This window comes from Larus michahellis, chromosome W, assembly GCF_964199755.1.
Source record: "Larus michahellis chromosome W, bLarMic1.1, whole genome shotgun sequence".
In the NCBI taxonomy this organism is placed as follows: Eukaryota; Metazoa; Chordata; class Aves; order Charadriiformes; family Laridae; genus Larus; species Larus michahellis.
In genome coordinates, this window is record NC_133929.1 from 4,199,371 (window position 1) to 4,226,422 (window position 27,052).

Here is a 27,052-nt window from a genome sequence, read left to right on the forward strand (position 1 = left end):
TCAGCAGAACTGCTACCTTGGACTTCCGGAGGGCAGACTTTGGCCTGTTTAGGGGCCTGCTTGACAGAGTCCCTTGGGAGGCAGTCCTGAAGGGCAAAGGAGTCCAGGAAGGCTGGACATTCTTCAAGAAGGCACAGGAGCAGGCTGTCCCATGTGCCAAAAGATGAGCCAGTGGGGAAGAAGACTGACCTGGCTAAACCGAGAGCTTTGGCTGGAATTCAGGAAAAAAAAAGCGTTTATAACCTCTGGAAGATGGAGCAGGCAACTCAGGAGGACTACAAGGATGTTGTGAGGTTACGCAGGGAGAAAATTATAAGGGCCAAAGCTGAACTAAAACTTGATCAGGCTACTGTTGTAAAAGACAATAAAAAATGTTTCTATAAATACGTTAACAACAAAAGGAGGGCTAAGGAGAATCTCCATCCTTTATTGGATGCGGGGGGGAAACATAGTGACAAGGGATGAGGAAAAGGATGAGGTACTTAATGCCTTCTTTGCCTCAGTCTTTAATAGTAAGACCAGTTGTTCTCTGGGTCCCCAGCCCCCTGAGCTGGAAGACAGGGACAGGGAACAGAATGAAGCCCCCATAATCCAAGGGGAAATGGTTAGTGACCTGCTACACCACTTAGACATGCACAAGTCTATGGGGCCTGATGGGATCCACCCAAGGGTACTTAGGGAGCTGGCAGAAGTGCACACCAAGCCACTTTCCATCATTTACCAGCAGTCCTGGCTAACCGGGAGGTTCCAGTTGACTGGAATATAGCAAATGTGATGCCCATCTACAAGAAAGGCCGGAAGAAGGATCTGGGGAACTACAGGCCTGTCAGTCTGACCTCAGTGCCTGGGAAGGTCATGGAACAGATCATCCTGAGTGCCATCACACGGCATATACAGGACAACCAGGGGATCAAGCCAAGTCAGCATGGGTTTATGAAAGCCGGGTCCTGCTTGACTAACCTGATCTCCTTCTATGACAACGTGACCCACTTAGTGCATGTTGTCTACCTAGACTTTAGTAAAGCCTTTGACACCGTTTCCCACAGCATTCTCCTGGAGAAACTGGCTGCCCATGGCTCGGATAGGTGTACTCTTCACTGATCTTTAGAGGTCCCTTCCAACCTGGGATATTCTATGATTGTGCTCGTCAGTATGATAAAATAGGGAAGAGATCATGGTTTGGCCATGGCATACATGACTGTTGAAAATATGAAAAAAAACACTTTTTTGGAATACTGTAAGTCTCCTTAAACACAGAAAGGAACATTTAGGATCACTTCTATGGAACTACTTTTAAATGTTGCTCAGCTGTTTCACTCTCCTTCACACAAACTAAAAATTATCTATGGATATTGATTTATTAGTTTTCATTTTGATTTTTTAAATTATTATTTAATATAAAATGTTTTATGGGTAGTGTGTTGTATGCAGAAATTTCCATACACGATTAGTTTAAAAAAATGAAGTCTATTAACAATACAAAAATGCTATTTCTGTGATACTCAGATCTGGAACATTACAACTATATATATAATTTTTCCTATACCCAGCATCAGATGTTAACAGCATAATAGCTATTGCTGGCAAAGGAGGTGCTAACATCTAGGAAATAAGCTGATATATTTCTGTGATTGCACTAATCTCTGTCATAGACTTTGTGAAAGAGTATACTACTTGGAATGTACTTTGACGCACTGCCAAATTTGGGGAGCTTGAGGCTTTCACTCTACCACATTGATTTTATTACTTTCTGGATAATGGTTGTATACAACTATACCTTCAGTTAAAATATATATTATTTTTTTAAGGTATGTGTATGTGGTAAGGTTTTAGGAAGGATGGTGGTGCTGCAGAGTGGCCCCTGTGGGAGTTCAGGGGCTGCCTCTGCTGGACACAGCTGGTTCTGTCTGGTTCTGCAGCAGACCCACTGCTAGCCAAAGCTGAGCCCATCAACTAAGTCAGTAGTGCCTCTGTAAAAATATATTTAAGAGTGAGCAGAAAATGCCAGACAGGTAGAGGAGGATGTGATTGACTCCGTGTTGACTACTCCTGATACTTCCTATACTCCATGTTGACTACTTTTCCTCCACATGCCTTGAGATGATGCCCAGAACGAGCTGTTCCATCATCTTTCCAGGGATGGAGGTGAGGCTGACCAGCCTGTAGTTCCCTGGGTCCTCCTTCTTGCCCTTTTTGAAGACTGGAGTGACATTGGCTTTCCTCCAGTCCTCAGGCACCTCGCCTGTTCTCCAGGACCTTTCAAAGATGATGGAGAGCGGCCCAGCAATGACTTCTGCCGGCTCCCTCCGCACTCTTGGGTGCATCCCATCAGACTTGTGAATATCCAGTTGACTTAATTGATCTCTAACATGATCCTCCTCAACCCAAGGGAAGTCTTCCTTCATCCAGAATTTCCCTGTTACTTTCTCCAAAGTCTGGGACTCCTGAGGGGTGGCCTGAGCAGTAAAGACCAAAGCAAAGAAGGCATTCAGTAACTCCGCCTTCTCCACATCCTCCGTCACCATGGCTCCTGTCTCATTCAACAGCAGGCCCACATTTTTCTAGTTTTCCTTTTGCCTCCAATATACTTGAAGAAGCCCTTCCTGTTGACCTTGATATCCCTGGCCAGGTTTAATTCCAAGGAGGCCTTGGCTTTCCTTGTTTCATCCCTGCACGCCCTGGCGGCATTCTTGTAATCCTCCCAAGGGGTCAGTCCCTTCTTCCACTTACTGTAAACTCCCTTCTTCCACTTGAGCTTTTTCAGAAGCTCCCTGCTCAACCATGCAGGTCTCCTGCGTCCCTTGGCCGATTTCTTGCTCTTAGGGATGCACTGATCCTGAGCTTTTTCCTCTACGTGCTTAGAGATGAGGCCCAGAACGAGCTGTTCCATCATCTTTCCAGGGATGGAGGTGAGGCTGATCACCCTGTAGTTTCCTGGGTCCTTCTCCTTGTCCTTTTTGAAGACTGGCATGACGTTAGCTTTCCTCTAGTCCTCAGGCACCTCGCCTGTTCTCCAGGACCTTTCAAAGATGATGGAGAGCAGCTTTGCAACAACATCCACCAGCTCCCTCAGCACTCGTGGGTGCATCCCATCAGGGCCCATGGATTTGTGGGTGTCAAGTTTGCCCAAATGATCTCTAATTTTCCTCCTCGATCAAGGGAGAGTCTTCCTTTCTCCAGGCTCTCTCTCCTACCTCCAGGGTCTGGGGTTCCTGAGGGATGGCCTTAGCAGTAAAGAATGAAGCAAAGGCGGCATTCAGTAACTCCGCCTTCTCTGCATCCTCCATCACCAGGGCACCCACCCCATTCAGCAGCAGGCCCACGTTTTCCCTAGTCTTCCTTTTACTGCTGATGTACTTGAAGAAGCCCTTCTTGTTGTCCTTGACGTCCCTTGCCAGGTTTAATTCCAAGTGGGCCCTAGCCTTCCTCATTGCATCCCTGCATCCTCTGACAACATTCCTATACTTCTCCCAAGTGGCCAGTGCCTTTTTCCACCTTCTGTAAACTTCCTTCTTCCATTTGAGTTTTTCCAGAGTTTTTGAGGGCTTAGGAGTCCACGAGTGCTGGTCAGTCTTGAAGAACTACCTTTTAGAAGCACAGGAGCAGGCAATTCCATTTTACCATAAGTCAAGCAAGCAGGGCAGAAGACCAGTTTGTCTGAACAGGGAACTCCTCGTGGAGCTCAGGAGGAAAAAGAAATTGCATGATCTCTGGAGGCGAAGTCAGGCTTTGCAGGAAGATTACAGAGCTGTGATCTGCATATGCAGGAAGAAACCACGAAAGGCTCAATTAGAGATGAAAATGGCCAGTGTTGTGTCAGACAACAAGAAAGGCTTTTTAAAGTATGTTAATAGCACGAGGAAGTCCAAAGAAAACATTGGACCAATATTTGTTGAAGATGGTCACCTGACTAATAGGGATGAAGAAAAAAGTGGAGGCATTCAATGCTTTTTTTGCCTCAGTCTTTAATAATACTGACAGACCTCGGGCTGCCCGGTCCCCTGAGTCGGAGGAGCATGAGTGTGGGAACAGTGACTTTAGATTTGTGGACACTGAAATTGTAAGGGACCAGATGAAATGTGGTCGATGCCCCATGCCTGTCAGTGTTTCAGAGGCATTTGGACTATTCTGTTCTGTTCTATTCTGTTCTATTCTAGTCTACATTTTACATACATATTTTACATCTATTCTCATTTTACATACTCTGACTGTGGCCATTTTTATCTTGTTCTAGTCTTTCTTATGTCATAGTTAAATCACTATGTCCATTAATCCTACTTGTTACACTGTGTTGAATCTTTTTTGATTTCTTTGCGATCTTTCCTCAGAGCATCAGTTTTCATGCATCTTTTTGCTGTGACTAATGCAGTAAAACATTAGTTGTTTTTTATATCTCTGTGTCAAATGCATTTATTTCTGAATGGAACTATAATGTTGTTAACTTCTGTAAAAACTTACTGACAGAATAATAACTAGGATGAGCAAACAATTTACATTTAAAATGAACCAATCGGATTATTTTTTATACTTTGCCTTCTCTCTTGCATCTGTCAAAGTTGTTTCACCATTTCATTTCATAGTATATTTAGACCAGGATGTATGTCAAAGTGTAGGAGACTATAATTTTAATTACAGTTTAATTAGCACATTACATATGCTTATATGAAACCTCTAGTGCTATCTTTGTTGTTGTGTTAAAAATATCTTGGTTTTTTTTAGATGCTGACCAACTAGGATGCATGCAGGGTAGTGATATTCAGTTATACTGGAATATTGCTGGCATGTGCTGTGTTTTGCAGATAGAATCCCGGAGTCCTTAGATGATACTTAAAAATCTTTTATGATATTAAAGTATTATGCTGTTGATTTGGGTATCATAGTGCAGTATTCGCTAAAGCTTTTAATAGGCGTCAGACTTATGAAGGTGGTGTATCTGCAATAAACGCCTGGTTCTGGTGCTTTTTTGCTTTCCTTTGTAGGATAGAAAGGATGTGATCACACAAATCCTTTTATCTGGACTGCAGGCTTCATGTTTTGATAAGAACAAAAAATTGTGCATCTTGGAAGACAAATGAAGTATTTTTAAGTGTTGCTAGGTATATAAGTGTTATGGTTTGAAAATCTCATAACAGTTTATTGTAATTTAGACAATTATTCTATCACCCGAGGACCCCTCCCCACATGGGAAGGGGAATTGGGGAAAGCAAGGAAACACAAGGGTTGAAATATAAATAGATTTAATAGGATAAGACTAAATAATTAACAATAATACTAAAGAACCAGTATTGATCCCGATACTAATATAAGATATACAAGGATTATACCCAGCCAATTATATCAGTAGGAAGCTGTGCACTCCCAGCAGTGGACAGCAAATGTCGGACACTGAGAGCACAACGGCTTCGGGAGGAAGGGAAGGCCTCAGGGGTCTGGCACCAGGACAAGGAGTTCTCTGGACTACCGCCATCAAGGGAGAGAGAGAACTACACAGCAAACTTCCTAATTTATATTGAGTTTGACGTTCATGGTATGAAATAATCCTGTTGGCCAGCCTGGGTCAAATGCCTGGGTCTCACTCTTCCTAATCCCTGCACCTGGCAAGACTCGAAAACACTGAGACCTTGAATCCCACAGAGCCTAGCTGGCTATAAAGTAAATTCAGACACTAGAGCCTTCTAAAAGTGCAGTTTTCCCAAGCATTAGAAAATAAATTAGTCCTGTGTTGCTCAAACCAGGACTATAAGTTGTCTTGGTTATTATATAGAGTTCTTCCTCTGTCTTTTACATCTTTCTGATCTTAGATTTTGTCTATAACCATTTATTGCTTAAAAATTGAATCATAGTTCAACTGGAAAGTATTAAGTCAACAAGATTTGACTTTTCTTTTTTTAAAAAAAGATTTGGTTGTACTTACTTTTGAGATGATAATCTAGAATAAGTGAGCCTTTCTCTCTTCACAGTACTTAGAAAAAGCATATCACTGTATTATCTCTGAGCTGTTAGGCATTTGAGCAATGAATGGTACCATGATCCATTAGAATAACTTAAGTGCTTTCTCCTTATCGCACTGTTTGTATTTATTCATATGGCTTAATACAAACTAATAGACAACTGTTTTGTAAAATGCCAGAATTAAAAAGTGGGTACGGTCCCTTTCAAGCTTCAAACTAAAACCAATCATATGCTTAATTATTAAATAGCAGTATATCACAAAGTGCACTCATTGATTTTTGCTTCTTAAAAACAGTTCATCTAGCAGTTTTTAAAAAAGTACAACCTGATTTTCTTTTCTTTCTTGGACTGAAATGTTTTATAGACAATTTCTAAGCATTATTATTAAATCATTATTTTAAACAGAGATGAAAACCTCAGTAAATGAGATTTCATTTTGAAAGACTTGAAAAATGCAGACAGACGGGAACATCTCTAGAGAATCAGTTGCAGAATAGGAAGTGCCACATGTTCAGTTTTCTAACTCGGATCTAGCCTATATTAACAGAAATTGTTGTTTGTTACTGCTCACCTGTTCTTGGGTTTTTTAAAAGGCATTCTCGGCCCAAGTTCTAGTGGATAGCCATTCAGGGTATGAGTCCCCTTTTTGCATTGAGATCCTTGTGCCAACTCTATTGATTTACTTGGATATGTGCCTGCCTGCTGAAGATCACTTTTTGTGAAGCTCCTTCTGGAACTGTGACAATAATGTGTAGCTGTGTTGTCATCAGAACTCAAAGATGCACATCTGACTAAATCTAAAAATATGTTTACATTCTGCTTAAGAGATGTGGTTGTACTACAGTAGTCGTGGATTCTGTAATTACTTTTCCTGATGCAGCTTGAAGTTTGCATGTTCTTTCAATAAACATAAACTACTGTTCACATGTGCTCACAGCTTTACACATTCTACATGTAAAAAATTTTGATTTGGAAAAATAATCAGTGTTGTTGCATGAATATATTATATTTACAGTAAGCATGCTATAGTGGGCAAATAGGCAGCAGTAGGTCAGTTGTTAGCTAACTGGGCACCTGTCCAAATATCATTAAAATATTGACATCAAGTAATATGGTTTTTTAATAATATTTAATTAGCTACCATTTAAACACCTCTGCTCAGATTGACCTATATGTTCAAGTTTTAAAAGCTCATTATAGATAATAGATTTGACATGCTTGGTGCATAATGGTTTCTGAAAGGAAACAGTGTGCAACAGTGATTTCTAAAGTCCTTTGTTTCTAAAAAGAGGAGAAAACAAATGCACAATACTAAATATTGTCTTGTTTATTTTTCAGATTAGCACTGTACGTATATGAATATATGCTCCATGTAGGAGCACAGAAATCAGCCCAGACATTTTTATCAGAGGTATGTTTTCCCCTTCTTTTTTTTTTCTTCCATAACTTTCAAGCATGTGCAAATGAAATAAATATGTCGGTTTAAAATAAAAAGCAGTGATAACCTTGAGTATCAGTTTATGTTGATCAGCATAGATTTCTGATCCTGCAAAAGCCAGTTTGCTATGTCATTTTACATGCCTTAGTATAATTACTTTTTCTATGATTTGTTACCCCCTGTTCTCTGATTTGCTACTACAATGAGAAAGATTCCCCTATTTTCTCTAATAAATATGCACGAGTGCATCGATGGTGCTCCTTTTTGATGATCTACTAACTTATTGTTGACACCCCCAATTGTGAATAATGGAGCCATCCTAAATACACAGCAGTCAAGTATTTTACATCCTATTGTCATATACTTGCAGTTCTCATTCTCTTAAGCATTGTTAATCTCCATATATAGTCTTACCATGCTTCTAACTGCTTCACTTCTTTTCATCTGGAGAATCAATTATGACTATAACCATTTAGGTCCTGTTTCTTAAACACTTTTTAACTGCTAGTAGAATTTTTACTGTCACACAATAGTTAGTATTTTTCATAGTCTTTTAAAGACTTGTATATATCTTCTGAAGATTGAAGTAAATGATATCTCTTTAGTATATTATATTTGTTCTGGAATACAAAAACACCTGTGTACCAAACATATTGAAGTCTTTTCACTATATTGTTTTTAATAAATTTGTCTTTGATTAGGATATTTAAGATAATAATAATAACTGAGTACTGAGCAGAAGTGAGAAAAAAAAGGCAGAATGTTGTACTAGGATAATTTGCTGCTTCAAATTATACTTCTTGTATTGGGTTTACATGGCAAAGTTTTGGTAGTGGAGGGCCTGAAGACGTGGCCTATGTGAGAAGAGATCAGGAGATGCTCCCATGTCAGACAGAGCCAGTTCTAGCCAGCTCTGAGACAGACCTGCCACTGGTCAAAGTTGAGCCAGTCAGTGAAGCTGGTGGTGCCACTGTGATAACATATTTAAGAAAGGGGTGAAAGCATTGTGCAGCAGCTGTGAGAGAGAGGAGCGAGAAAAAAAAATGTGAAACAACCCTGCAGACACTGTATTGGGTTTGCATGGCAAGGTTTTGGTAGTGGGGGACTACAGGGGTGGCTTCTGTGAGAAGCTGCTAGAAGCTTCCTCTATGTCCAATAAAGCCAATGTCAGCCAGCTCCAAGATGGACTCACAGCTGCCAAGGCCGAGCCAATCAGCAACAGTGGTGGCACCTCTGTGATAACATAGTTAAGAAAAAACAAAAAAACCCCAACTGCATGACAGCAATCAGGAGAGAGGAGTGAGAGAAACAACTATGTAGAAACCAAGGTCAGTGAAGAAGGAAGGGGAGGAGGTACTCCAGGAGCCAGAGCAGAGATTCCCCTGCAGCCCCTGGTGAAGACCATGGTCCCCTGCAGACCGTGAAGGTTAACAGTGGAGCAGATATCCACCTGCAACCCGTGGAGGACCCCATGCTGGAGCAGGTGGATGCCCGGAGGAGGCTGTGACCCCATGGAGAGCTCGTGCTGGAGCAGGCTCCTGGCAGGACCTGTGACCCCGTGGAGAGAGAGGAGCCCACGCAGGAGCAGGTTTGCTGGCAGGACTTGAGACCCCGAGGGGGACCCATGCTGGAGCAGTCTGTTCCTGAAGGACTGCACCCTGTGGAAAGGACCCATGCTGGAGCAGTTCATGAAGAACTGCAGCCTGTGGGAAGGACTCATGTTGGAGAAGTTTGTGGAGAACTGTCTCCCGTGGGTGGGACCCCACACTGGAGCAGGGGAAGAGTGTGAGGAGTCCTCCCCCTGAGGAGGAAGGAGCGTCAGAGACAACATGTGATGAACTGACCACAATCCACATTCCCCATCCCCCGCACTGCTTGGGAGGAGGAGGTAGAGAAATTGGGAGTGAAGTTGAGCCTGGGAAGAAGGGAGGGGTTGGGGAAAGGTGTTTTAAAATTTGGAGTTTATTTCTCATTACACTACTCTGACTTCTAATTGGCAAAAAATTAAATTAATTTCCCCGAGTCAAGTCTGTTTTACCCATGACAGTAATTGCTGAGTGATCTCCCTGACCTTATCTCGACCCATGAGCCTTTTATTATATTTTCTCTCCCCCTGTCCAGCTGAGGAGGAGTGTTAGAGCAGCTTTGGTTGGCACATGGTGTCCAGCCAGGGTCAACCTACCACAGACACCAAGGTCAGTGAAGAAGGAGGGGTAGTACCTGGACTTATGCAAAGCATTTGACACTGTCCAACATGACATCCTGGTCTCTAAATTGGAAAGGCATGGATTTGATGGATGGACCACTCAGTGGAAAAGGAACTGGCTAGATGGCCGCACTCAAAGGGTTGCAGTCAACGGCTCAATGTCCACATGGAAACCGGTGACGAGTGGCGTTCCTCAGGGGTCAGTACTGGGACCAGTGCTGTTTAACATCTTTGTGGGTGACATGGACAGTGGGATTGAGTGCACCCTCAGCAAGTTTGCCGATGACACCAAGCTGTGTGGCACGGTCAACACAATGGAGGGAAGGGATTTCATCCAGAGGGACCTGGACAGGCCTGAGAGGTGGGCCTGTGTGAACCTCATGAAGTTCAACCAGGCCAAGTGCAAGGTCCTGCACCTGGGTAAGGGCAATCCCAGGCACAAATACAGGTTGGGCAGAGAATGGCTTGAGAGCAGCCCTGAGGAGAAGGACTTGGGGGTACTGGTGGATGAGAAACTCAACATGAGCAGGCAATGCGCACTTGCAGCCCAGAAAGCCAACCACATCCTGGGCTGCATCAAAAGAAGTGTGGCCAGCAGATCGAGGGAGGTGATTCTGCCCCTCTACTCTGCTCTGGTGAGACCCCACCTGGAGTCCTGCGTCCAGCTCTGGAGTCCTCAGCACAAGAAGGACATGGACCTGTTGGAACGGGTCCAGCGGAGGGCCACAAAGATGATCAGAGGGCTGGAGCCCCTCTGCTATGAGGACAGGCTGAGAGAGTTGGGGTTGTTCAGCCTGGAGAAGAGAAGGCTCCGGGGAGACCTTATAGCAGCCTTCCAGTGCCTAAAGGGGGCCTACAGGAGAGATGGGGACGAACTCTTTATCAGGGAGTGTTGCGATAGGATGAGGGGTAATGGTTTTAAACTGAAAGAGGGGAGATTTAGATTGGATATTAGGAAGAAATTCTTTCCTGTGAGGGTGGTGAGGCACTGGAACAGGTTGCCCAGGGAAGCTGTGGATGCCCCATCCCTGGAAGTGTTCAAGGCCAGGCTGGATGAGGCTTTGAGCAGCCTGGTCTAGTGGGAGGTGTCCCTGCCCATGGCAAGGGGGTTGGAACTAGATGACCTTTAAGGTCCCTTCCAACCCGAACCATTCTGTGATTCTGTGTAGTAGGTGCTCCAGGCGCCGGAGCAGAGATTCCCCTGCAGCCCTGTCATAGTTTAACCTCAGTAGGCAGCTAAGGCCCGCACAGCCGCTCACTCACTCCCCCACAGAGGGGTGGGGGAGAAAATTGGAAGGGTAAAAGTGTCAAAACTTGTGGGTTGAGATAAAGACAGTTTAATAGGTAAAGCAAAAGCCGTGCACACAAGCAAAGCAAAACAAGGAATTAATTCCCTGCTTCCCATCGGCAGGCAGGTGTTCAGCCATCTCCAGGAAAGCAGGGCTCCATCATGCCTAACATTGAGAAGACAAATGCCATCGCTCCAAACGTCACCCCCTTTCTTCTTCTTCCCCCAGCTTTTATTGCTGAGCATGACGTCATATGGTCTGGAATATCCCTTTGGTCAGTTGGGGTCAGCTGTCCCGGCTGTGTCCCCTCCCAGCTTCTTGTGCACCCCCAGCCTGCTCGCTGGTGGGGTGGGGTGAGCAGCAGAAAAGGCCTTGACTCTGTGTAAGCGCTGCTCAGCAATAACTGAAACATCCCTGTATTAGCAACACTGTTTTCAGAACAAATCCAAAACATAGCCCCATTCAAGCTACTATGGAGAAATTTAACTCTATCCCAGCCAAAACTGTATAAGCCCCTGGAGAAGACCATGGAAAAGCAGGTTGTCCACCTGTCCACCCTGCAGCCCATGGAGTACCATGCCAGAGCCTGTGCAGGACCTCATGCTGCAGCAGGTAGATATGCCATGAAGGAAGCTGCAGTCTCTGGAGAGCCCACACTTGAGAAGGCTCCTGGCAGGAATTGTGGCCCATGGAGAGAAGCCAATGCTGGAGCAGTGTTTTCCTGAAAGACTGTACTGCATGGAAAAGACCCATGCTGGAGCAGTTTGTGAAGGACTGTATCCTGTGGGAGAGCCCCCACGCTGGAGCAGGGGAAAATTTTGAGGAAGGAGTGGCAGAGATGAAGTGTTATGAACTGACACCAACCCCCTTTCCCCATCCCCCCTGCACCACTCAGGAGATGGATGAAAGAAGTAGAAGAGTCAGGAACACAGGGGTGAAGTTGAGCCTGGAAGAAGGGGTGTGGTAGGGGGAAGGTGGTTTTAGTTTTGTCTTTGTTTCTCACCATCCCACTCTATTTTTAACTGGCAATAAATTAAATTAATTTTCCCCAAGTTGAGTCTGTTTTGCCCATGATGATAATTGGTAAGTGATCTCCCTGTTCTCATCTCGACCCGTGAGCTTTTTCATCTTATTTTCTCCCCCTGTCCTGTTGAGGAGGGGAAGTGAGAGAGCGGTTTGTTAGGCATCTGACAGCCAGCCAAGGTTAACCCACCACACTGCTCCAAAAGATAATAGTGATATGCTAATGATGATATTTTGGAGGTGGGAGAGGGAAGGAAGAGAACAGGAGGGTTGTTTAGGTAGATATCATGAAAAATTCACATAACAGCTAGGTAGAAGGGTTAAAAATTGTGGTAGTATCAATTTATGTTTATATTAAAGTATGTCTTTGACTATTTTTTTCTTTTAGTAAAGCAACATAAAAATAAGAGAAAAAAGAGAAAAACATGGAGAATACAGTCTTGGCTTTTAGAAAACAGCTGTCACATAAATAATACCCTGTGCAGGTATTTATATATCCTCATTTTGATTTTAGGATATACTTGTGTCCTGGTTCGGGGTGGAGCAGAGCCCACTTTCTGTTCAGGGAGAGAGGCTCTTGCTCACACTTGTTGCTGTGGCAACCAGGGTCAGCTGACCTGGTTGTTTACCCCATGGAGGGGTCGCACCTGTGGGGAGGAGTGGACAGGTCAGGTGACCCAAGCTGACCAATCGGGTATTCCAGCCCATCTGCCCTGCTCAGGATAAAAGCTGAGGGAGCAAAGGCATCAGGTTGGCTCTTTGGCTTTCTTCTGTGGGCTCTTTCTTTAGTGACTGATGTCTGAGGAGGACCCTGTTAGCTCATCTACCTTTGATCCCAGTCAGTGTCTTCCATTTTCCACTTGTAACTTTGCTAGTGTCTGACAGTGACATCTTCCTGGGAACTTGATCAGGTATATATTTATAGCTATTGTACCAATTTCATTATTTTTTAAAAATTATTTTATTATTAATATTTCATTAATGTAATTTTTTTTTCTAAATTCATAACTCTCTTTATCTCTCTTCTTCCTCTCCTTGTAGTGAGAGGTGGGGGAGGGCATCTGTCATCTTGTCATTGTTCAACCCAGCACAAACTATGACAATTTCCAAAATGAGTAGTTGATAGTTTAACTTCTATGTCATTTGAATTTCATGAAAATATTCAGTATAGTGCCTTGACATGTTTCTCTTAAAGATAATTAAAACTTGGACTATAGAGAAAATGTTGGATCTGAACTAATACAATCTGAAAATATATCACAGCTTTCAAATTCAGACTGAGACTAGCCAGAAGATGATGAGTATGAGGTAGAGGTAATTAATAATGGTTTGGATTGGTATGAGTTGTCTGTTAGGTTTCACAGAGAGCTGTAAGCTTGTTTATCCTATTCATTAGCAATGCAGAGGGTCAAAGACTATGCTGGTAATGTTTGTAAATGCTTATACGTTGGAACAAAAAGCAGTTACCACTAATACAGAGAAACCTGGAAAAAATCTGATATTTGATCTGAAAGTCATAAAATGTGGCTCATGTTGAGAAAACCATATACTAATACAACTTGGAGGAAATAATCTAAGCCACAAGTCAAATGGCAAGTGGTAAAAGCAGCACTTGTGGGCTGTAAACCACAAAATAATAGCTCTATTCCCCCTCTCTACCCCCTGTGAGTCAGCTGTACTTTTTAGAAAATTATTATTGGGATACAAGATGAAAATGAGAGAACAACAGTTGAGATGAGTCCAAAAAAAGTCTTCTAGACAAATAATTTATGATATTATGAAAGTTATGATTTTCTGTCTGTACTTTTCTGACTTATGCCTGTTGAGAAACAACTGCCCTATTGCAGTGAATTAGTTGTGAGAATGCTTCAATTTTAGGAGATATCCAAGTGGCATAGGAGGAAATTGATATTGTTTTGGTCACTCCAGAAAGAGCATGGCTGGCTGGGCCATGCCAGTAGCTCAGTCTGTAGCTGCCAGAACAGTTTGGGTGGATTTTTTTAAAAGATGAAATAATTCAGAGTAGTAGCTTTAAAACTGACTATTGGAGCATAAAAGAAATAAGCATATATAATCTGAGCAATAGAGCTGTCTGTGATATCAAAAGAGTATAAATGACAGATTAAGATCCCTTCCTTAAAGTTCTACCAGGGAAAATTATTAAGATTAATGGAACAAAATTAAGAAAAAGAAAATTTAAGTTGGATATCATGAAATCACTCTGATGTTAGATAACTTAGAGATGGTTGTCTCAAGCATTTATACATTTTTGTGATGCACTGTGTCTAGTTTAAATTTCATAGAACTGATTCACAGATCAGTAAGTTCCAGAAGCCCTCTGCTGGTCTTTCTCACTTACAAGATGCACTGTGGTTTCCATGTCTCTGTGGTCCCTGTTGAGTACAGCCTTCAGAGCTTTGTTGCCTTCATCTCTAAAATGTAGGACCTCATGTTCAACTAGCCTTTTCCTGGATCTCTGGATTGCAGAGACCTCTAGTTTATTAACTATAGCTCTAGTCTCTTGGTCTGCAAATTACTTCCTTTCTAGAGACATGGTGTGAAGTAATTGATAGAAGTAACTCAACAGCTGTTTCATCCCTAAATATGTAGTTATTGTACAATTGGCAAAATGGCAAGAGGCCAGCACAACTAGATTTCATGTAAAGCACGTCACTTCCTGTCCTGGTTTGAGGTAAAACAGAACCAACTTTCTGTTTTGTAATTTTACTTCTTAGATAAGCCTCTCCTAACTCTATGAAATTAACAGCATGTTGTGTCTGAAACGGTTCATTCAGAGTGATAAGACAGTTAGTGACAAGGAATGGTATGCAGCAAGGCTCTTGCTTATGCTTACTGCTATAACAACCAAGGTCAGCTAACTTCATTATTTGCCCCATTGGAGGGTCGGAAATGGAAAAGCGTAGAGGGGTCCCACCTGCAGGGAGGAGCAGACAGGACAGGTGACCAAAAATTGACCAACAGGGTATTCCATCCCATCTGCCCCATGCTCAGTATAAAAGCTGAGGGATCAAAGGGTCAACTCTCTCTTCCTTCAATGGCTGATGTCCGAGGAGGACCCTGTCTGTTCATCTGCCTTTGATCCTGATCCATGTGTTCCTGACTCCAACTCTGGAACCCGATTCCCACCTGTTGCTGAGTCCAGTCTGGGACTTCCCCAGTGCCTGCTGGTGATGTCATCCTGGGAGCTTAATATGGTTTTGTACATACTGTATCTATTTCATTATTTTTCTTTTTATTTTATTATTAATATTTCATTAAAGTAGTTTAGTTTCTTCTAAACTCATAAATCTCTTTATCTCTCCTCCTCCTCCTCCTCTCCATGCACGAGAGGCTGGGGGGGAGCATCTGTCACCGGCCATTGGCCAATTTGGCCAAAACCACGACATTTCCTTATGAGGGTTAAAAAAAAAAAGGGTATTCAGATGCGGTATCCAAATTTTTGAAACAGAAGAAGCTGCTCTGCTCCAGAATTTTTCCTTTGGCCAAACTGCTACAATTTCCTTGAAGAGTTGATCCTAGCCCACATATTTTAATGCTTTAGTATCCTTTGAGATTAGGTTCCAGCCTTGAAGGAATAATTCCATTAGCTTGATTAGACCAGGAAGTTAGGCATTTCCTGATTAATAGATCATCTGTTATGAACTTAATTGGTACAGTTGACAACTGTGGCTTGTGAATGTGAGGTTTCTCCTATCTGTTTATAGAGGGCCTCATCTGCTCGGTCTTCCTGGTTGGGTAGTCTTCAACAGACCCCCAATGTAATGTCACCTGTCCCTGCCCTCCCTTTAATCCTGACCCATAAGCTCTAGGTCAGCTTCATATGGTATGGAATCTCCCTTTGGTCAGTTGGGGTCAGCTGTCCCAGCCATGTCTCCTCCCATCTTCTTGTGCACTCCCAGCCTACTTACTGGCAGGGTGGTATGAAGAGCAGAAAAGGCCTTGACTGTTTAGCAACAACTAAAAACATTAGTGTATTATCAACATTATTCTCATCCTACATCCAAAACACAGCACTATACCAGCTGCTAGTAAGAAAGTTAACTCTATCCCAGCTGAAACCAGGAAAATGGTTTATAACTCTGTTGTTACTCTGATGATAGTCAGATTTGTCATGTTACCTCTAAGAGTAAAGTATTCCTTGAGGATTCTAAAATGTTTGCTCACTTCAGATTTGGAGAGAAGACTGCCACCTGCTGAATCAGTAACATTAGTCCTTGTATTTTGTATGACTTTCTTAGGAATTATTCTTGGAAAAATCTTTTTGATAACTTGGGGGGGGGGGTTAACCACTTTTTTGTTATGCATTTTTGAACTTAAATAAACTCCTGTCTTAATGGTGGAAAAATACAAAATATATCCTTAAAATTTTATTCAAAATACTTTAAAAATAAATATAAAACATGCTTTGTTAAAATAAGAGGTATCAGCTAAATTAATAAGTGTGGAAAGGTTTCCATACCAGTGGTGGAGGCTGCAGGGGTGGCCTCTTTGAGAAGAGTTCAGGGTCTGCCCCCTACTGGACACAGCTGGTTCCAGCCAGCTCCACAATATCCTGTCATGGTTTGGTCTGGGTTGGCAAACGACAAGACAACAGATGCTCTCCCCCACCTCTCACTCCAAGGAGATAGAGAGAGTTATGAGGTTAAAAAAACCTAAACTAATTCAATGAAATATTAATAATAAAATAAAAAAAAGAAATAATGAAATAGATAAAATATATACAAAACTGTATCAACCTTCCAGTGAGATGTCACTGGTAGGCACTGGGAAAGTTATAGACTGGACTCACTGACAAATGGGAACTGGATTCCAGAACATGCTGATGGGGATAGAAGGTACGCAAACTCACAGAATCCTCCTCAAACATCAGCCATTGAAGAAGCACCTAACCCTTTGCTCCCTCAGCTTTTATCCTGAGCAGGGCAGATGGGCTGGAATACCCGATTGGTCAGCTTGGGTCACCTGACCTGTCCACTCCTCCCCACAGGTGCAACCCCTCCATGGGGTAAACAACCAGGTCAGCTGACCCTGGTTGCCACAGCAACAAGTGTGAGCAAGAGCCTCTCTCCCTGAACAGAAAGTGGGCTCTGCTCCACCCCAAACCAGGACATTCCACCCCTTAGTCCATACCATTAGCACCTTGCTCAGATCACTAATCTTATCCATCACACATGTACAGATATAAATGTATATACACACAGATCAGTACCTTATCATTTATCACTATACACAAAAATTCATTAAGTCCACTTAGTTCATAATTATAGAACTTCATCTATTATAGACGCAGGATTGAGTCTCGCCCAGGTCAAATTTCCTTGAGGCACACATTGAGCTTCTCCATTCTCCAGCATCACCCACCAAGTACATTCAGGTCCTTGAGCAAAAACAGTCCCACAAATGGGTTTGCCTTTGCCTGAAGTAGGAAAAACCCAAACAGTTTTCCCCAGCATATTCCTTCCATGCACCACAGGGACTTTATCCCCTTCTACTGTATGTAAAAGGTCTGACTGAGCAGGACCAGCTTGATTGGTGGATCCCCTGGTGTTAACTAACCAGGTAGCTTGTGCTAAATGCTTGTCCCAGTTTTTAAAGGTTCCACCCCCCATTGCTTTCAGGGTGGTTTTTAACAATCCATTGTATCGCTCAATTTTCCCAGAAGCTGGTGCATGACAGGGGATCTGCTATACCCACTCAATGCCATGTTCTTTTGTCCAAGTACTTATAAGATTATTTTTAAAATGAGTCCCATTGTCTGACTCCATTCTTTCTGGAGTACCATGTCGCCACAAGCCTTGCCTTTCAAGGCCCAGGATGGTATTCCAGGCAGTAGAATGGGGCACGGCGTAGGTTCCCAACCATCTGGTGCTTCCTTCCACCATAGCAAGCAGATAGCACTTACCCTGGTGGGTTTGAGGGAGTGTGATGTAGTCAGTTTTCCAGGCCTCCCCATGTTTATATTTCAGCCATCATCCCTCCATACCACAAAGGTTTTAACCTTTTAGCTTGCTTGATTTCGGCGCATGTTTCACAGTCATGGATAACCTGCACAATAGCGTCCATGGTTAAATCCACCCCTTGGTCACGGGCCCATTTATATGTTGCATCCCTTCCTTGGTGACCTGAAGTGTCATGGGCCCACGGAGCTAAAAACAGTTCACCTTTATGTTCCCACTCCAAATCTGTTGCATGAAAGGGGCCAAGCGGTTTTGGCAGAAGATAAACCCCCTTGCATTCTAACACCCCTCACCAAGGTGGGAGGCCAGGTGCGGTAGGTTTAAATTCTGAGTGATGCCTAATTCAGCACTATCAGTCCAGTCGCGTTTAATATGCATTAAACTGTTACGATTTGGATACACTAATAGTAGACTGCACCTTCAGTCTAGTCATGCTCATGAACTAGCACGGCCACTCTCCAGTCTTTGGTCGCGTTCAGTGAGAAACCGAAACGACTAGCTACTGAAACAGTGCAGTTTATTTGAACAACAGATATATAGGTTCTTAGGATTGCCGGTGATAAATACACTGTCTGCAAAGCACGTGCAAATGAAAGGATTGTTACATATACAAAACACGCAACAAAGTTATAAACGATACAGCCTGGCTCTAAATGTAGGAGAGACAGTCTCTAGAGAGATTTCTAAGTTTCCCGAGGAAGCACTCGGTATAGTCTAAGTCTTACCCAAAGGCATCCCTATGAGGGGGAAGAGAGGCTCAGCCCGTCGACTGATCCCGGAAGTCAGTGATGGAATTCTTTGCGATGGTGTCTTCCCTGGGTATCCCCCCTCTCTTGGGCTATTTTTATACTATTTGTTATCTTCAAGGTGGAGTTTGAGTGACTCGAGTCATACATACTTTTATCATGATTGGTGTAAATTTCTCTCGCTTCACAATTAAAGGTATAGTTTACGAGAAATTCAGGGCGCAGACTCAAGGAGGAGTGGTCGCACCTTGGAGGCAGGTAGCCTCCGGGATGGAGGTGTGTTTTGGTATTATAATGACATTATAATGAGCAAAGTTCGCACAAAGGACAGCATTTCATCAAAATTTGACAAAATGTTGGCTCCGAGTATCGAGCAGGCAGTTAATTGGCAGCTTATCTGTTTCATGGTATCATCCCATTCCCGTATCTGCTATACATCATAAGGTAAAGCCGCGGAATAATTGCATCCTGCCCCGTACCTCATGTAGCTTCACAAGCATCCTTATCAGGGAACCACAGATGTATTCTTCATGCCAGCTGCGGCTATTTTCTACCTCAGAAGCCTCTTGATTTTATACTTTTCCTTAATGTGTGAACAATGCTGTACTTTTGTATTTTTAGCCAATTTAGTAATTATTCCACACCATCCCCACAGAGCATTGGCCACCATCCATGAGTCAGTACAGAGATCGAGTATTGGCCACATTTCTCATTCAGCAATGTCTAGGGCCAGCTGGATGGCTTTCACCTCTGCAAATTGACTCGATTCACCTTCTCCTTCAGTTGCTTCTGCGACCTGTTGTGTAGGACTCCACGCAGCAGCTTTCCACTTTCGATGTTTCCCTACAATATGACAAGATCCATCAGTGAACAGAGCATACTGTTTCTCATTATCTGAGAGTTCATTATATGGTGGGGCTTCCTCAGCACGAGTCACCACCTCCTCTGGTGGCATTGTGAAGTCTGTGCCTTCAGGCCAGTTTGTGATCACTTCTACAATTCCTGGATGATTGGGGTTTCCTATTCGAGCTCGTTGTGTGATTAAGGCAACCCACTGTTACGTGAAACGGGGCCAAGCGGTTTTGGCAGAAGATAAACCCCCTTGCGTTCTAACACTCCTCACCGAGGTGGGAGGCTAGGTGCGGCTAGGTTTAAATTCTGAGTGATGCCCAATTCAGCACTATCAGTCCAATCGCGTTTAATATGTATTAAACTATTACGATTTGGATACACTAATAGTGGACTGCACCTTCAGTCTAGTCGTGCTCCTGAACTAGCACGGCCTCTCTGTAGTTTTGGTCGCGTTCAGTGAGAAAGCGAAACGACTAGCTACTTAAAAAAGTGCAGTTTATTTAAACAACAGATATACAGGTTCTTTAGGATTGCCGGTGATAAATACACTGTCTGCAAAGCACGTGCAAATAAAGATATTGCTAAGTATACAAACGCGCGACAAAATTATAAACGATACAGCCTGGCTATAAATGTAGGGTAGAGATTCTCTAGAGAAATTTCTAAGTCCCCGAGAAAGCGCTCGGTGTAATCGAAGTCTTACCCAAAGGCGTCCCTATGGGGGGAAGAAAGGCTCAGCCCGTCGACTGATCCCGGAAATCAGCGGTGGAATTCTTCGCGATGGTGTCTTCCCTGACATCCCCCCTCTCTTGGGCTATTTTTATATTATTTTTTTATCTTCAAAGTGGAGTTTGAGTGACTTTAGTCATACGTACTTTTATTATGATTAATGTATTCAAGGAGGAGTGTTCACACCTCGGGGGCAGATAGCCTCCGGGATGGAGGTGTGTTTTGGTACATTGTAATGAGCAAAGTTCGCACAAAAGGACAGCATTTCATCAACATTTGACGAAATGTTGGCTCGGGTAGCATGTAGGCCGCTTATCAGTTCCGTAGTACCATCTCGTCCCCATATCTGCTATTCGTCACAAGGGAAGGCCACGGAACAAGCGTGTTCCGTTCCATCCCTCGTGTAGTTTCGCAAACAACCTTGTACAGGGAATCACAGATGTTGCATTCTTCATGTGCTACTGCGGCTGTATTCTACCTCAGAAGCCTCTTGATTTTATGACTTTCCTTAATGTGTGAACAATGCTGTATTTTTGTATTCTTGGCCAATTTAGTAATTATTCCACACCCACTTACTCCAGGTAGCATCAGTGGCATGATGAGTAGAAGGAACTTTACCCTTGAACATCCAGTCCAGCACTGGTAATCGGTGGATTACCGATTGAACAGGAGGAGCTGTGCTTCAGTACCAATTACCCCTGAGGCAGCTCTGACTCCTTCATATGCTGCCAGGATTTCTTTCTCAGTTGGGGTATAATTGGCCTCGGAGCCTTTATAGCCTCGACTCCAGAATCCTAGGGGTTGACCTTGAGTCTCCCCTGGTGCTCTCTGCCATAGGCTCCAGGTAGGGCCATTGTCCCCGGCTGCCATGTAGAGCACATATTTAATGTCCCATCCTGTTCAGACTGGTCCAAGGGCTACTGTGTGCACAATCCCTTGTTTAATTTGCTCAAAGGCCTGTCATTGTTCAGGACCCCACGTAAACTCATATTTCTTTCGAGTCTCTTCATAAAGAGGTTTCACAACCTGACTATAACCTGGAATGTGCATTCTCCAAAAAACCCACAACACCTAAGAAGGCTTGTGTTTCCTTTTTGTTAGTTGGTGGTGACATAGCTGTTATTTTGTTAATCACATCCATTGGGATCTGGCGATGACCATCTTGCCACTTAATTCCCAAGAACTGGATCTCTCATGCAGGTCCCTTGACCTTACCTCTTTTTACAGCAAAACCTGCTTTCAGAAGAATCTCGATTATCTTCTTACCTTTCTTGAAACCTTCTTGTAGCTGTACTACCCCACACAATGATGTCATCAATGTATTGCAGGTGTTCTGGAGCTCCACCCTTCTCCAGTGCAGTCTGGACCAGTCCATGGCAAATAGTAGGGCTGTGTTTCCACCCCTGGGGCAGTCAATTCCAGGTGTACTGGACGCCCATCCAGGTGAAAGCAAACTGTGGCCTGCACTCTGCTGCTAAAGGAACAGAGAAAAAGGCATTAGCCATGTCAATTGTAGCATAGCACTGGGCTGCCTTGGACTCCAGTTCATACTGCAGTTCTAGCATGTCTGGCACAGCAGCACTCAATGGTGGTGTGACTTCATTCAGGCCATGAATGGCCTTCTACTGTTAGCCGCCAGTCTCCATCAGATTTTTGCACTGGCCATATAGGGCTGTTAAAGGATGAGTGAGTCTTGCTGATCACTCCTTGGGTCTCTAGCCAACTAATCAGGTTCTGGATTGGAATCAGGGAGTCTCGGTTAGTGCGATACTGTCGTCTATGGACTGTGGCAGCAGCAATTGGCACCTGCTGTTCTTTAACCCTCAGCAGTCATAGAATCATAGAATCATTTAGGTTGGAAAAGACCCTTGGGATCATCGAGTCCAACCATCAACTCCATTCTACAAAGGTCTCCCTTACACCATATCCCTTAACACCACATCTCAATGAGTCTCAAACACATCCAGGGATGGTGACTCCACCACCTCCCTGGGCAGCCTATTCCAGTGTCTGACCACTCTTTCTGGGAAGAATTTTTTCCTAATGTCCAGCCTAAACCTACCCTGCTGCAGCTTGAACCCATTCCCTCTTGTTCTATCGCTAATTACCCGTGAGAAGAGACCAGCACCAGCCTCTCTACAGTGTCCTTTCAAGTAGTTGTAGAGAGTGATGAGGTCTCCCCTCAGCCTCCTCTTCCTCAAACTAAACAGTCCCAGCTCCTTCCATCGCTCCTCATAAGATTTATTCTGCAGGCCCTTCACCAGCTTCGTTGCCCTCCTCTGCGCTCGCTCCAGCACCTCGAGATCTCTCTCGTATTGAGGTGCCCAGAACTGGACGCAATACTCAAGGTGTGGCCTCACCAGTGCTGAGTACAGGGGGACAATCACCTCCCTCCTTCTGCTGGTCACACTATTTCTAATACAAGCCAGGAGGCCATTGGCCCTCTTGGCCACCTGGGCACACTGCTGGCTCATGCTCAGCCGCTTGTCAATTAGAACCCCCAGGTCCTTTCCTGCCGGGCAGCTCTCCAGCCACACTTCCCCAAGCCTGTAGCGATGCATGGGGTTGTTGTGGCCCAAGTGCAGGACCCGGCACTTGGCCTTGTTGAAGCTCATCCCATTAGCATTGGCCCATCGGTCCAATCTATCCAAGTCTCTCTGTAGAGCCTCCCTACCCTCATGCAGATCAACACTCCCGCTTAGCTTTGTGTCATCTGCAAACTTGCTGATGATACACTCCATGTCCTTCTCAAGGTCATCAATAAAGATGTTAAACAGAAATGGTCCCAACACCGAGCCCTGAGGGACACCCCTTGTGACCGGCCGCCAGCTGGATTTAACTCCATTGGCCACCACTCTTTGGGACCGCCCATCCAGCCAGTGCTTGATCCAGCAGATCGTATGCTCATCCAGGCCATGAGCCGCCAGTTTTTCCATGAGAATTCTATGGGGGACAGTGTCAAATGCTTTTCGAAAGTCTAGGTAGACAATGTCCACAGCCTTTCCCTCATCCAATAATCGGGTCATCTTGTCATAGAAGGAGATCGGGCTCGTCAGGCAGGACCTGCCTTTCATAAACCCATGCTGACCAGGCCTGATTCCCTGCTTGTCCCTTATATGGCTTGCAATGGCACTCAAGATGATCTGCTCCATGACCTTCCCTGCTCCCGAGGTCAGACTGACAGGCCTATAGTTTCCCGCATCCTCCTTTCTGCCTTTTTTTGTAGATGGGTGCTACATTTGCTACCCTCCAGCCCATTGGGACCTCCCCAGTTAGCCATGACTTCAGGTAGATCGTGGAAAGTGGCTTGGCGAGCACGTCTGCCAACTCTTTCAGCACTCTTGGATGTAACCCATCCGGTCCCATAGACTTGTGTGCATCCAAGCGATGTAGCAGGTCGCTGATCACTTCCTCTTTCATTGTGATGACCTCGTTCAGCTTCCCCTCCCTGTCTCCTAGCTCACGCGGCTGGGTGCCCAGGGAACAGCTCGTTCCACTGCTAGAGACTGAGGCAAAGTAGGCGTTGAGCACCTCAGCCTTTTCCTCATCCTTTGTGACTATGTTTCCCTCTGCATCCAGTAAGGGAGGGAGATTTTCCCTAACCCTCCTTTTGTTGTTAATGAATTTATAGAAACATTTTTTGTTATCCTTAACAGCTGTAGCCAGGTTGAACTAAATGATGGTGATAATGAGACTGAGTGTTTCTGGGTAAGAATCAGGGGCAGGGCTAACAAGGCAGATATCGTAGTAGGAGTCTGTTATAGACCGCCCAATCAGGATGAGGAGGCAGATGAAATATTCTATAAACGGCTGGGAGAAGTCTCAAGATCGCGAGCTCTTGTCCTCGTGGGGGACTTCAATTTGCCGGACATCTGCTGGGAATACAATACAGCAGGGAGGGAACAGTCTAAAAGGTTCCTGGAATGTACTGGGGATAACTTCCTGACACAGCTGGTGAGAGAGCCAACTAGGGAAGGTGCCCTGCTGGATCTGTTGTTTGTAAACAGGGAAGGTCTTGTGGGGGATGTGAAGGTTGGAGGCTGTCTTGGGAACAGTGACCATGAAATGACAGAGTTTTCGATTCTGCGAGAAGCAAGGAGGGGGGTCAGCAGAACTGCTACCTTGGACTTCCGGAGGGCGGACTTTGGGCTTTTCAGGAGCCTGGTTGACAAAGTCCCCTGGGAGGCAGTCCTCCAGGGCAAAGGAGCCCAGGAAGCCTGGATGATTTTCAAGAAGGAAGTCTTAAAGGCGCAGGAGCAGGCTGTCCCCATGTGCCAGAAGACAAGCCGTCGGGGAAAAAGACCGGCCTGGCTAAACAGGGAGCTAGTGTTGCAACTTAGGGAAAAAAAGAGGATCTATGGCCTTTGGAAGGAAGGGCAGGCCACTCAAGAGGACTACAAAGAGGTAGTGAAGCTATGTAGGGAAAAAATCAGGAGGGCCAAAGCCCAGCTAGAACTAAACCTGGCTTCTGTTGTCAAGGACAACAAAAAAAGTTTTTATAAATATATTAGCAATAAGAAGAGGACTAAGGATTATCTCTGTCCTCTAGTAGATGGGGCCGGCAACATAGTGACCAAGGATGAGGAAAAGGCTGAGGTACTTAATGCAGTCTTTGCCTCAGTCTTCAGCAGTAGGACCAGTTGTTCCCTGAGTACCCAGACCCCTGAGCTAGAAGACAGGGATGGGGAGCAGAATGAAGCCCCTGTAATCCAAAGGGAAACGGTGAGGGACCTGCTTCAGCACCTGGAGGTGCACAAATCTATGGGGCCGGATGGGATCCACCCAAGGGTATTGAAAGAGCTGGCGGAAGTGCTCGCCAGGCCACTTTGCATCATTTATGAGCAGTCCTGGACAACCGGGGAGGTCCCAGCTGACTGGAGGTTAGCAAATGTGACACCCATCCACAAGAAGGGCCGGAAGGAGGATCCAGGGAACTACAGGCCAGTCAGTCTGACCTCGGTGCCTGGGAAGGTCATGGAACAGATCCTCCTCAGTGCCATTACACGGCACATGCAGGAGAACAGGGTGATCAGGCCCAGTCAGCATGGGTTCGTGAAGGGCAGGTCATGCCTATCAAACCTAATATCCTTCTATGATAAGGTGACCCACTTAGTGGATGAGGGAAAAGCTGTGGATGTTATCTACTTGGATTTTTGCAAAGCTTTTGACACTGTTTCCCACAGCATTCTCCTGGAGAAACTGGCTGCTCATGGCCTGGACAGGTGTACTCTTCGCTGGGTAAAAAACTGGCTGGATGGCCGTGCCCAGAGAGTGGTGGTGAATGGAGTTAAATCCAGTTGGTGTCCAGTCACAAGTGGTGTCCCCCAGGGCTCGGTACTGGGGCCGGTTCTCTTTAATATCTTTATCAATGATCTGGATGAAGGGATTGAATGCACCCTCAGTAAGTTCGCAGATGACACTAAACTGGGCGGGCGTGTTGATCTGCTTGAGGGTAGGTTGGATCTGCAGAGGGATCTGGACAGGCTGGACCGATGGGCTGAGACCAATGGTATGAGGTTCGACAAGGCCAAGTGCCAGGTCCTGCACTTGGGTCACAACAACCCCATGCAGCGCTACAGGCTTGGGGCAGAGTGGCTCGAAAGCAGCCTGGCAGAAAAGGACGTGGGGGTGTTGGTTGACAGCCGGCTGAATATGAGCCAGCAGTGTGCCCAGGGGGCCAAGAAGGCCAACAGCATCCTGGCCTGTATCAGGAATAGTGTGGTGAGCCGGACTAGGGAAGTGATCATCCCCCTGTACTCGGCACTGGTGAGGCCCCACCTCGAGTACTGCGTTCAGTTTTGGGCCCCTTGCTACAAGAGGGACATTGAGGTGTTGGAGCGTGTCCAGAGAAGGGCTACAAAGCTGGTGAGGGGTCTGGAGGACAAACCTTATGAGGAATGACTGAGGGAGCTGGGGGTGTTTAGCCTGGAGAAGAGGAGGCTGAGGGGAGACCTTATCACCCTCTACAACTACCTGAAAGGAGGTTGCAGAGAGATGGGGGCTGACCTCTTCTCCCTGGTGACAAGTGATAGGACGAGGGGAAACGTGTTCAAGTTACGTCAGGGGAGGTTTAGATTGGATATTAGGAGACATTTTTTCACTGAAAGGGTTATTAAACATTGGAATAGGCTGCCCAGGGAGGTGGTGGATTCACCATCCCTGGAGGTGTTTAAAAAAAGGGTAGATGGGGCACTTAGGGACATGGTTTAGAAGTGGCTTTTGTCAGGGTAGGTTAAAGGTTGGACCTGATGATCTTAAAGGTCCCTTCCAACCTCAGCAATTCTATGATTCTATGATTCTAGCTGTGCTTTGGCTCTCCTAATTTTCTCCCTGCATAGCTTTGCTATATCTTTATAGTCTTCATGAGAGACCTGCCCCCTCTTCCAAAGGTCATAGACTCTCCTTTTGTTCTGGAGGTCCAGCCAAAGGTCCCTATTTAGCCAGGCCGGTCTCCTTCCCCGCCTACTTGTTTTTCGGCACACGGAGACAGCCTCCTCCTGTGCCTTTAAGACTTCTCTCTTGAAGTATGTCCAGCCTTCCTGGGCTCCTATATCCTTCAGGGCAGCCTCCCAAGGGACTTTGTCAAGCAGTCTTCTGAACAGGTCAAAGTTTGCCCTCCGGAAGTCTAAGGTGGCAGTTTTACTAACCCCTCTCCTTGTTTCCCCAAGAATCAAAAACTCAGTCATCTCATGATCACTGTGCCCTAGACGGCCACCAACCTTTACTTCCCCCACAAGTTCTTCCCTGTTCACAAGAGGCAGGTCCAGGAGGGCACCTTCCCTGGTCGGCTCACTTACCAGCTGTGTGAGGAAGTTATCTTCCACACATTCCAGGAACCT

At 44.9% G+C, this 27,052-nt stretch overlaps 1 protein-coding gene across 1 annotated transcript in view; it reads left to right on the top strand.

Moving 5' to 3' along the window:
* Positions 1–252: 252 nt before the first annotated feature.
* Positions 253–27,052, top strand: part of LOC141735614 (single-stranded DNA-binding protein 2-like) — a 132,722-nt gene continuing 105,922 nt past the window's right edge. The window contains exons 1-2 of the mRNA XM_074568670.1: positions 253–293; positions 7,291–7,363. Of these exons, the coding sequence (XP_074424771.1) occupies positions 253–293; positions 7,291–7,363 (114 nt within the window). The remainder of the gene's footprint in view (positions 294–7,290; positions 7,364–27,052) is intronic.